The sequence below is a fragment of the Hemicordylus capensis genome, chromosome 1 (genome assembly GCF_027244095.1).
Source record: "Hemicordylus capensis ecotype Gifberg chromosome 1, rHemCap1.1.pri, whole genome shotgun sequence".
NCBI classification, from domain to species: Eukaryota; Metazoa; Chordata; class Lepidosauria; order Squamata; family Cordylidae; genus Hemicordylus; species Hemicordylus capensis.
This window is the reverse complement of record NC_069657.1, coordinates 139,525,273-139,537,538: the sequence shown is the minus strand read 5'-3', so window position 1 is coordinate 139,537,538 and position 12,266 is coordinate 139,525,273. Positions and strand designations below refer to the sequence as shown.

Genomic DNA, 12,266 nt, shown 5'->3' with positions numbered 1-12,266 from the left:
CATAGGTCTACCCAGCCACCATTAGGTAGTCCCAACCAGAATTGGCCAGGAGTCCACTAGTAGACCACAATCTACCTTTTGCTCACCTCTATCATAACGGATCTGGCACAGGAGGCAGCATTAGTCTGGCCAGGCCAAACTCCAGACTATCCTTAACATAATGATTAATCCAGCCTTCTTGGTTACATGTGAGAAACAGTTACCCTCTGGAGTTGGTTTACCAGTACTCATAAGATGTTGACCTGCCCTAGAAAGCTCTAATTGTTGGACAGGAAGCCAGTATGGTGTAGTGGTTAGAGTGCTGGACTAGGACCAGGGAGACCCGAGTTCAAATCCCCATTCAGCCATGATACTTGCTGGGTGACTCTGGGCCAGTCACTTCTCTCTCAGCCTACCCTACTTCACAGGGTTGTTGTGAAAGAGAAACTCAAGTATGTAGTATTCCTCTGGGCTCCTTGGAGGAAGAGCGGGATATAAAATGTAATAAATAAAAAAATAAAAATATTCAGAGTACTTTATAACTGGTAAGAAATTGGAATTTTTGAGATTTTACATCAGTGATAAAGATGAGAGTTCAACAACGTTTTCTGTTTCAATTGATTTTTTGTTGCTGTAAACCGCCCAGAGACAGAAGTTTGGTGTGATGTACAAATATAATTTTAAAACAAACAGGTAGAAGGCTTCTGGATTTTAGTGTTACCTGGACAGCCAATAGTACACCATAAAGTATTTAAATCCCATTAGAGGAGTATAGAGAAGACAGACTCTGATGTTGTAGATTATAATGAGGGCAAGATCCTGTAAAAGATGAGAGGGAGAGGGAGAGAAAGAAAGGAATCTTCATCAAATCACAGAGTAGCCCCACACCTTGAGATTGTACCACAAAGGTGGCTCCCACCCAGCAGTGTGTTTCTGGAGAATGGTAAATACACTTACCACCCACTCTTTGCGTTTGATTGTGAAGTAGAATACAGAGAACTGGAAGAAGGGGACTAGCAGACCTGGGCCTAAGACTGTTGGAGGAAAAGGAATACACATAATTATATATACTGTATGTGGAACAAACACACATCTTCCCCTCTGCCACATCAGAAGCAGGGCTTTAGCATGATCAGTCCCTTGTATTTGATCACAAGGGTTCATCCCCCACCCCATCCTTTCTGTCTTTCCTTTATCCAGCTCATCTCCCCCCCTGCCCCCACTTATTCAATGCTCTAAACAAAGACTGAATTTCTGTCCATTTTCCTTGCCCCTTCTCTGTGATGCTCTGTGTTACAGTGACTCAGCATTTCTTGCTTTATGTATTCTAGCCCAAGAGGACTACTCAGAAGAAGAAAAACTTCAAAGAGAAGTTGGTCTCTTCTTATTCCACCCTCCTATTTTTACCACGTAATGCTTATGTCTCAGACTCGTTGTGCACTTCAAGAGATATCTTCTACATCCTTTGGTGGAGAGACACCGCTGGTTGGGATGCTAGAACCTGTGCCCTCCCTCTATTCTTTAGCAAGTATTAAGTCAGGCACAGGGGACTACTTGATACATGAGTGGAAATGTATCATTTCTCAATGACTGGGATACTTACTGAAGAAGTATTTGTGTTGATAGTTGTAAGGCATGTACTTCTTTTTCTGCATCCCAAGCTATGAAGAAAGAGGTATCAGTAGTCCACTCAGGCTGCAAACATTCACTATCACACTTTTTAGTCTTTGGATGACACAATTGTAGGCATTCTGGACATAATATATGTATCCCCTTTAATCCTATGTCTCTATGGGACTGATTTGGTAACTGGAGATTATGGAAATGGACTACAGAAGCTATAGTTGCATCATACCTTATGAAAACGCAGGTCCTTGCCATCGTATGCCTTGGGTAGGGGTTGGCCAATTAGGATCGCATGACCTCAGAAAGCATGCATGTTTTATTTTTCTACATGTATAGCCTCCTGTTATATGATGCAGCCTCTTGAGGCAGTGGAATGGCTCTAACAGTGCCTCATTAATGATCTGGGAATTCAGACATAATGGGAAACCATAGATAGCACAACCTGTGTTTTGCTAATCAGTGTCAAACCATAGTTTCAGATCCTGGCTTGTCAGTCAAAACCAATAAAACTTTGTAGGAAGGCTTGGGTTCAAACTTTGTGTGAAACCATGGCTTAACTAAATAAACCATGGTTTAGTGCTATCTCTGAACCCAGTCAGGAGTGGAGAGGAGTAGTAAGAAGATTTTCGTTTTGTTGAATCTGGTTTGCTCCATGGAGGTTCTAACTACGGACCTACCAAATGCATTGCCTCTTTTTATAAACTGAAATAAGATGGAGAAGTGTGCATCTCTAAGAGATCATGGAGGTCTGAGGACATGTACCAGATGGGGATGCTAAATCCAACCTTAACACTGGCTCTTTTACATAGCTTGTTTAATACTGATGAAATAGCCCAAGGGTTTTCAACTTAAACAACAAACAACTAGGGATGTGCAAAACGTTTCGGATACAAAATGTTTTGTACCCAAAACAGCCTGTTTCGGGTGTTTTGTAGACAAAACAAATCACCAATTTTCCAGATCCAAAAGTTTTGTATACAAAACAAAACATCCCTGTTTCGGCTACAAAACATTTTGTTGTTTCGGACCTCCATTTTGTGGGGATCTCTGAGTCAGTCTCCATTTTGTGTTTGACATCTCTGAATTTCCCACCCTTCCAGCCTTCTGATCAGTGACCTAAATCATGGGCTGACCTGCTGACAATTCCCTCCTTGTTCCCCACTGGCTCTTTTGCTTCTTCCCACTCTTTACTGACCCCACATTGGCCAGGGGAAGGGTTGCTAACCTATGGGGTGCTGGGTTCTGCTGTTTCTGTGGTGTTCTGAGTGTAGATTCTCTGGTAGCATATGAGAGTGGATTCTTGTTTTTCACTGAAAATCTCATATACTACCAGAGAATCTACAATGAACACCTCAGAAACAACAAAACCCAGGACCCCACAGGCTTGTGGGTGTGGGGGTGGTTGGCACCCTATGTGCACTACACAACCCCTCGCTCTGGGCAACCCCAGTGCCCCCCAAGTGGAATTATGGGGCTGCTGAAACCTCCATTATTCCCCATGGGAGAAATCTTAAAGACACGTAAACTTCAACAAATCACACATTTGCTGGAATCCCCATTATTCCCTATGGGAAAATTCTTAAAGATGTGTAAACTTAAAAAAAATTCACAAAAAAAAATCAGCCCTTTGCCTAATTCCTTTGAAATTTGGGTGGTAGCTTCCACCCATTGGGCACTACCACCACCACCCACTCTTTTTGCCCTGGGACCCTTTTTAAAAATCCAAATCGATTCAGATTCAGTTTTGGAAAATTTGGGTACAAAACAAAACAGGGCTGATTCGGATTCAGAAAATTTGGGTACAAAACAAAACGGGGATGTTTCGATTCGGATACAAATCGAAACAAGAAAATTCCAAAATGCATACCCTTACAAACAACCCTTCTGTTTGTGAGTGCCTGCCTAACCCCCAACATTCGTGTACCTCCTACAGCTTCTTTTTTAGGTACCTCTAGAGGTACGTGTCCCCTCAGTTGACAACACCTGAAATAGTTGATTCTCAGCTTTGAATTCCTTGGGACTGCTCTTCCCGAGCATCCCTTCAGTAACGTATAGCACAATACACACTTTGCAATATACCTCTGTAGCCAGTTTCTTCCCCAGAGCAAACACAATGGGGTGCATGTTGAGATCAGGGTCTTTGTTAAAACTGTTGGGTTTGGCATGATGCTGGAAATGTAGATTATTCCACCATTTGGAAGGCATTCCCTACAGGAAAAGAGAACACAGAATTGAGTCTAGAGCAGGGATCAGCCCCTTGCACTACTGAGGAGAACCTTGTTTTCATGATCATTCTCTTAAAGCAAAAAAGAAAAAAAGTTACCTACTTTCACTGAACCCATCAAGACAGTGTGGACCAGGTGATTCCATTTGGAGTTGGTGAAGACTGAAAGGTGCCCTAAGTCATGCTGGAACCAGGCCATTTGGGCCTGCAAGGCAAAAAGGAACTATTTACAAAAACAAGCATCAGATTCAGAGAATGAGAGCAATGCAGGTTATGCATATTTTAAATAATAAAAACAAGATAAGAACATAAGAACAGCCCTACTGGATCAGGCCCAAGGTCCATCTAGTCCAGCATCCTGTTTCACACAGTGGCCCACCAAATGCTGCTGGAAGCCACAGGCAGGAGTTGAGGGCATTCCCTTTCTCCTGCTGTTACTCCCCTGCAACTGGTACTCAGAGGCATTCTGCCTTTGAGTTTGGAGGTGGCCCACAGTCCTCCAACAGCCCTCCAAGATAAACATTCCTAGGTGATTCCTATGCCAAATGCAATATTATGGAGGCGGCAGCCTTTGATTGATCAGATTAGTACCTTAAAACCCCTTTTAATGGACCAAAAGGACACCCGATTCATTGTTTGAAGAAGTTAATTATTTTATTTTAAAAATATTAATAAAGGTGACAGGTAGCACGCATCATCTTAGAAGAGGCATTCCTCCTTCACTCTCAAGCAAGGAATGCCTCTTATGCACATGTCGAAACAGGTACCTCTAATGGCACTGGCTACACATGCATAAGCAGCATCTAAATGCAAATCAAATGTGCCAAATTCTAACAAATTAGTGTTTTAGTTCTTTGCAAGTTTTTGCAGATTTGATTAAAACAAATCTGATCAATGTTTTCTTTAACTGGTCAACAGCACAAACATTGTGTCCTATGCCCATGGATACCTTCCCAAATTGGATCACAAGATAAAGTTGTTACCCCCATGAGTTCTTTTACTTGCTCAATGGCTATTTGTCAAGAAAATGGTGCTGGGCCTCAACCAGAGATTAATCCCTGCCCCACAAATCAGGTGCATTATCCACTGGTAGGGATGGGTGTTCCACACATTCTCCAGCCAGCCCGAAGATTAGGAGAAAAGGAACTCCAACAAACACACCATGTTCCAGGACAAGATATTGACCTATGAAACACATCTCAGGAGCCCAGTCCAAGAGGGTGATGGTTCTTTTACTGAAGTGTTTGGCAATTAGTTTATATAAGATGAAGGGTCTAGTCCTTCCCCAGCGCACTCTTATTGGTGTGTGACCCAAATATTCATAACTGGCCAATACTGAAATATTCATGCGGACGGCAATTATCCTCCCTCTTGATCCAGAGGCAATAATGCCGGTTAGGACTAAAGTTTCTATTTGTAAAAGAGGCAAACAGGAGCCAGTAGGTGGTAGTGGGTTGCATTTGGTCCAAGGACTTCCAATTGCCTGTTCAATAAGACTCAGTTGCAAAAGTAACTAGAATATGCACAAGAATCAATCTGCTGACCAGATTGTGTTTTATATCATACCAAATGTAGGAACTGGTAGTCTGCAGGCCAAATCCAGCCCAACCCCAGTCTTGTGAATCTCCTTCCCCTCCTCCTTACTGCCAGCCTGGCAAAGAACTGGAATCCAATTTAATATTTTTATTGTGTAATTATTTTATAGTTTTGTATTGTTTACAGGTTTTGTAAACCGCCTTGAGATTGTTTTAATGAAAGGTGGTATAAAAACCTAACAAATAAAATAAACACAATATCCACTAATGACACCTATGGTGGGCACCCATTAAACAAGTGGGCACCCATTAAACAAGAGACTTGAGTCTCTTGAGGCCAAGAAAATTGACTTCTATGCTACTTCTGACTTGAATTATGCCTACCCCTATATGAAATGAGAGGATGTCAAAGAAACTTCAGAGGCATCCTCTCATTTCCTGAGGGAGAGGGATCAGTTATGTTCCATTTGTGCATCTTGCCCAATTTAATGGTGTCATGGCTGCGGAGGGTAGGTGCTCCAGTCACCAACCTGCAACCCACTAAGCCCCACAAATTGGCTTGCACTGTCCTACTGAATCATGGCAGCAACTTCTGGAATCAGTGCTATCCAGAGCTAGGCAATATTTCCTTCTTTAGTAAGACATGAGATTCATTCCCAAGATGGTATGGTGGCATCAGCACAGTACCTGAGCAGTAGTAAACAGACCAACACCCACGAAGAATGGTACTAAGGATGCCCCAAAGTACCAAATGGTCCACCAGGCAGCAATATCCAGCAGCACGATATGAAGGAAAATTAGGACAAAGAAGAGATTGCTGGGTTTCAGAAGTCCCATCTTCTCAACAGTAGACCGCAGCTCCCGAAAGTCTTTGACCAGCAATTGCTGTGGGAAGACACAACATTGCAGCTCTCTTTTGTTCCAAGGGGAAATTATTACTGCATCATGAGAGAATAGAGCATAGAGTGCTAGTCTCTTGCAGTTGAGAGAGGGAGGAAAGCTGCAAGACTGTGATCCTGGAGCTAAAGAATCTTCAGATAGTGTCTGCTGCTCATCATGTGGACATACAGTGCAGATGCTACAACTGCACTGCATTCCTCAGCCTTGGCTTTTGCCGAGACTTATGTAGTGCTGTACCAAGTGTTTACATGGTACTAGCCCCATTACCAAGTCCTGCAGTGATCACAAAGGCATAGAAAGAACCTTTCCAGCAATCCCTCTTAGCAATGTAAGAGCAGCTCTGTTGGATCAGACCAAAGATCTATCTAGTTCAGTATCCAGTTGCCTACAATGGCCAACCAGATTTCTTTGAGAACCTCATGAAAGCATGGGCCCACCCGCTGTTACCTGCCTACATTGTCAGAGGCATAGTGCCTGCAAAACCAAAAGTAGCATGTATCCATATATCTGCAGAGCTGTGTCTGTAAACAGAAGCCATTTTCTGGTCACAACATAGGACTAAGAGTTATGCCATAGTTTATGTGACTACTGACTTCCCTCTCAGTGAGAACCATTATAAAACTTAAACATACCCAGAATGCTTTCATGAAAAGGAAATAAGCCACAGAATCATATCCTATATAGGCCTTTGAGCCACACATTTATATCAGGTTTAATAATTATGGCTATCTCCAAAGAATCATGAGAGTTGATGAGGATGCTAAAAGTTCTCAGTGAGATTAGAGATCTTTATCCATCTCCCTCAAATCCCTGCACTACATTTCCCAAGATTCCTTGGGGAGAAGAAATGACTGTTCAGCCAACTTAAAACGTAGAGTAAATAGGACTGTAACCTCAATTGAACTCAGCAGGCTTTCCTTCCAATTAAACACATTTTCAGACCGCATGGCATATCCGTAGTGCAAGTATGTCAAGCAACATGAAGATTCTATTAAAAACTGTAATTATATTCTGAAGGAAGATTCTTTTGTGAGTTAGTTTATAAACAAGATTGTTCATTGAGAGATGCTCCCAAGGATCTTGACTTTACTCTGAAGAATTTCTGAACTTGTTACTCAGCTGAGATGGAGTGATGATGATTTTTTATTCTGGTGTTGCAATCATGGTACTTTTTGCCAAATATAGGGAGGGGAAATTGGCTTGGGGGGGGAGACTGTTAAGTGGTGTTTAAGATAATTTAAGAAGATTTTACAAAAATGGGTCTTCTAAGTATTTAAATCTTATTTAAATGTTTATTTGCTTTAGCTATATGTATTTTGGATGTGTTTTATTAGAACTACCTAGTCCTTGGATAGGTAGCTACGGTGAGATTTGCGCTGAAGGATTCTAACTGAAGAAATTTTACTGTATAGAAACTTGATAACCCTTTTCCCCCAGGCTTGTAAAAGTCCCAGCACTGTTCAGTCTCCCCCTCAATGAGAGAGTGTCCTTGGACACTGGCTTTAAGATTTGATATTAACCCTACGTTATGTGAGTCAGCTAAGATGTTTACCAATTTTTCTTCCTTTCTTTGTGCTGGGATAAATGAAAAGTCCGATATTTTTAGTGGTGTATCTATCAGTATTTTATTTCTCTTTGCTGATACTGTATATATTTAATATAATGGAATTATCTTCCCTCTTTTACTTTTCTTTCCCCCTGAGCTTGCCCCCCCTCCTTTCCTTTTGAGGTCTCCTCCCCCCCCTTGTGGTCCTTTTCTTGAGACATTTGATTTATTTAGGGTTTTATTTACAGGTTTTAACTTAGAGTATAATAAATAATATACCTTATTATTGTATTTTAATGTATCCCCTGTGTTAATTGTTCCTTTTTTCTTTCTTTTAACCATTAAGATTTAGGGAAGTCTATATGGGGGTTTAGCATTGAAATAACCTACTCAGGAACTGAGATTTTTTAATGATATACCCGAATGGTCCAATGACTTAAGAAACTGCTATATACCTTTATGGAAGAAACGATAATTAATGTAACTAATTTAGGGTTTATTATATAGGTTTTAACTTTGAGTATAATTAAATATTATACCTCATTAATCAGCCTTTCAATTAGGGGGCTCTATATAATGGTTTAAAACTGATAACAATCTAATTAAGAATTGGGATGTTGTATGATAAACCCAATAGTTTTAATGACTTAAGGAATTGCCACAGATTTTTGTCCTTTGTTTCCTTATGTTTCTCTTTTCCTTTTTATAGAGGAGATGAGATATATTAAGAATGAGGGGATTTTAAATTTAAGGCATAAGATTATTGGCACTATTTTATTATATGATAATAATAGCTTTAAAAAGACTACATATTGAGATATTTTATTTGGAATGCTCAGTGTCTGACTTTTTGGTATTCTTAAGTCTTGGTTTGAACAATTAACTAGTTAGCCTTAGCTTCTAACTGAAATCAAATTTTAACTTTAAAAAATATATATACCTTTATCACTATTTCTTCTTCTTCTCAGTATCTTTCTTTACTTTCACGTCCTCCTATGGGCTTTCATCAGTTGTTATGGAAACTGTATAATGGTAATTGTTGAATGAACTGCTTGTTGTGATGCAAATAATCAGAATGAATCGCTGGCACTTACCTGAATGGTCATTCTCTTCAGAAGTATGGATTGCATCCGATGACAGGATGGGTTGTCACACCTACTGCTCCACAGACAGGGCCAATAAGAAAACTTTGTGCCTCACCAGGAGGGAGGGACCAACCCCTCAGACCTCAGTACGTAGCCAGCGAACTCGTGCTCCAACAAATAGATAAAACACAATAACAGATTGAAATAGAACATTTAGGAACTCGACAAAAATAGCGTTGAGCTAACTCAAAAAACCCCCAGGGAGGACAGGCTGCCCCAAAAAGGAAACCGCCCCACATATATATAATGAGGACAGGCAGAGGACAACCAGAGAAGATAAGGACCAGACAAACAAGCGGGAGGGTCGGATACAATCGATACTTCTGAGGAGAATGACCATTCAGGTAAGTGCCAATGATTCATTCTCCCTCAGAAGAGGATTGTATCCGATGACAGGATGGGACCTGCCAAAGCTGCTACTTGAATAACCAGGGTGGGAGCTGCAACATCTGGTCCTATGACAGAACCACCTGCTGCAGAACGCGCCTACCAAGAGGAGTCAGCCGATGTCCAATCATGAATTTTATAGTGCTTCACGAAGGTACAGTGGGAGCTGCAACATCTGGTCCTATGACGGAACCACCTGCTTCAGAACACGCCTACTAAAAGAGGTGTCAGCCGACGTCCAATCGTGAATTTTATAGTGCTTCATGAAGGTACAGTGGGAGCTGCAACGTCTGGTCCTATGACGGAACCACCTGCTTCAGAACACGCCTACCAAAAGAGGTGTCAGCCGACGTCCAATCGTGAATTTTATAGTGCTTCACGAACGTAGAGAGGGAGGCCCAGGTAGCCGCCCGGCATATGTCCACCAGAGGTGCCAGGGTGGAAAAGGCGGCAGACGCTGTGGCAATACGGGTAGAATGGGCCATAACCCCAGCAGGAGCAGGAGCTCCCGCAGCGGAATATACCAGCAGGATACACTGGCATATCCAACGGGATAACGTGGGGGTAGAAACTCGCCTGCCCAGAGAGCAGTTCCTGAAGGAGACAAACAAGGACTCCATAGATCAGATAGCCTTTGTACATCGCAGATAGATCTTAACAGCCCTGCGCACATCCAGGGTATGCCATTCCATCTCCTTAGGGGAAGAAGGATGCGGACAGAAAGAGGGCAACATCAGCTCTTGTGCGCGATGGAAGATCGAATTGACCTGAGGTAAATAAGAGGGATCAGTACGTAACAAAACATTGTCAGGATAAACTAGACACAACTCCTTACGCATGGATAACGCACCCAGGTCAGACACCTGGCGCGCAGAAGTGACTGCCACCAAAAACAATACCTTAAAAGTCAACAACCTTAGGGGAATCAAACGCAAGGGCTCGAAGGGAGTCTTGGTGAGAGCCCTGAGGACCAAATTCAAATCCCAGGTAGGAAACCTGTGAACTGTGGGCGGCTTCAAAACTGCCGCCCCTTTCAAAAACCTCTGAACATGTGGATGTGCCGAGAGGGCCGGAACCCCTTGCACCTTCAAAATGGTGGACAAGGCAAAGACCTGATGACGGAAAGTATTGGGCCTAAGCCCGGCATCAAGGCCCTTTTGTAAAAACTCCAACACCTGGGCAACAGATGCCGAAAGTGGAGGAATCCCTGAGGAAGCACACCAGGTCGCGAATGCTTTCCAAGTGGACTGATAGATCTGCAAGGTAGAGGGGCGACGGGAAGCCAAAATGGTCTGCTGAATGGAACTAGAGTAACCAGAGACCACTAGAGCATCCCACTCAACCTCCACACGTAGAGGTTGAGCCAAGCCGGATCCGGATGAAAAAGGGGACCCTGACTGAGAAGCTGAGGATGGGACCCCAGGGGCATCGGTGGAGCAGATGACAGCGCTACCAGGTCCGAAAACCACGGTCTCGTTGGCCAATCCGGAGCTACCAGAAGGACCTCCGCCCGAAATTCGCGTATCTTTCGAATGGTCTGGGGCAGAATGGCGAAGGGGGGAAAGGCATATAGCAGCTCCCGAGGCCACGGGAATGTCAGGGCATCTGTTCCCGCGGCCCTGGGGACCTGGTATCGTGTGAGATACCGGTCTAGCTTGGCATTTGCTGGGGAGGCGAATAGGTCCAGGGACAGACATTCGAAATGCTGAACCACCTGATGGAAGACCCGGGGGCACAGCGACCACTCTGTGGGGTCCACCTGAGACTGGCTGAGCCAATCTGCGATGGTATTGGAGACTCCGCTAATGTGATCTGCCACCAGGGAGAGAAGATGCTCCTCCGCCCAGTCCAACAGAAGAGAGGCCTCTTGCATCAGGGACCGGGACCTCGTCCCGCCCTGGCGGTTGACGTGGGCCTTGGCAGTTGTGCTCCAGGGCATGATCCCTATGGTGGATACCAAAAGCCCCTGCAGCTGGCTCAGGAATAGGAGATTGGCCCTGGGACGTAGGGCCAAGGAGTGGCACAGACGCCAGCTTGATCCTGCGTTCGGGCGGAAGGCACACAGTCCCCCTGACTGTGTCGATAACAGCCCCCAGATGCAACAGCTTGGTCTGAGGAACTAAGCTGCTCTTCCTGAAGTTCACCATGAAGCCGTGGGACTCCAGGACCGCCAGGATCGCTCGCACATCCTCCTGAGTCCTCTGGAAGGATGTCAACCTTATAAGCAAGTCATCTAAAAAAGGATAAAGGTGGACCCCCTTGGTCCTCAAGTGCGCCACGAGTGCCACCATGAGTTTGGTAAACACCCTTGGCGCAGTCGAGAGACCGAAGGGCAGCGCCCGATACTGAAAATGGGACTCCTGGTAAGCGAACCGCAGGTAGCGTCTGTCCTGAACCAGGATGGGAACATGGAGGTACGCCTCCTTGAGGTCCACAGAAGGCAGGAAGTCGCCCTCCTGCAGAGCCATCAGAATCGTGGGAAGAATCTCCATACGAAACACCCGTCGCCTGAGGATTGACAAACTTCAGGACCAATATGGCCCTCCACTCGTCGTCTTTCTTGGGGACCAGAAAAAGGAAGGAATAAATCCCCTGTCCCCGCTCCCCCAAGGGCACTGGCTCGAACGCCTGTATGCTGACAAGATGCTGGATGGCTTCTAGCATCAAAAGCTACTTCGGGCCCCTGAGGGATCGGGGAGTGGGGAGATAATGGTCTGGAGAGCGTTGGTCGAATTCCAGAGCATAGCCCTGGGTCACTGTTCTGAGGATCCATGTGTCCACGCACGTTTGGGACCAGGTTGCCGCAAAGACCTGCAGCCGGCCCCCTACCTGGAGAGGAAGTGACGGCTTGGGGTAGTCATTGGTTGTAACCCTTCTTGAAACCGGGCTAGGTCTGCTGACTGGCATGCTGAAGCCGACGAAAG

General features: G+C 44.2%; 1 protein-coding gene across 4 annotated transcripts in view; it reads right to left on the bottom strand.

The window, feature by feature from the left end:
• LOC128334826 (acyl-CoA (8-3)-desaturase-like) overlaps positions 1 to 12,266 on the bottom strand; it is a 50,581-nt gene that overhangs the window by 16,326 nt on the left and 21,989 nt on the right. For 3 of the 4 annotated variants that reach the window (XM_053272223.1, XM_053272214.1, XM_053272194.1), the window contains 6 exons: positions 6,052 to 6,249; positions 3,933 to 4,034; positions 3,685 to 3,813; positions 1,583 to 1,640; positions 937 to 1,013; positions 701 to 798 (listed from right to left, as the gene is read on the bottom strand). In XM_053272223.1, coding sequence (XP_053128198.1) covers positions 701 to 798; positions 937 to 1,013; positions 1,583 to 1,640; positions 3,685 to 3,813; positions 3,933 to 4,034; positions 6,052 to 6,249 — 662 coding nt within the window. The remainder of the gene's footprint in view (positions 1 to 700; positions 799 to 936; positions 1,014 to 1,582; positions 1,641 to 3,684; positions 3,814 to 3,932; positions 4,035 to 6,051; positions 6,250 to 12,266) is intronic. The other variant, XM_053272204.1, reaches the window with a different exon arrangement.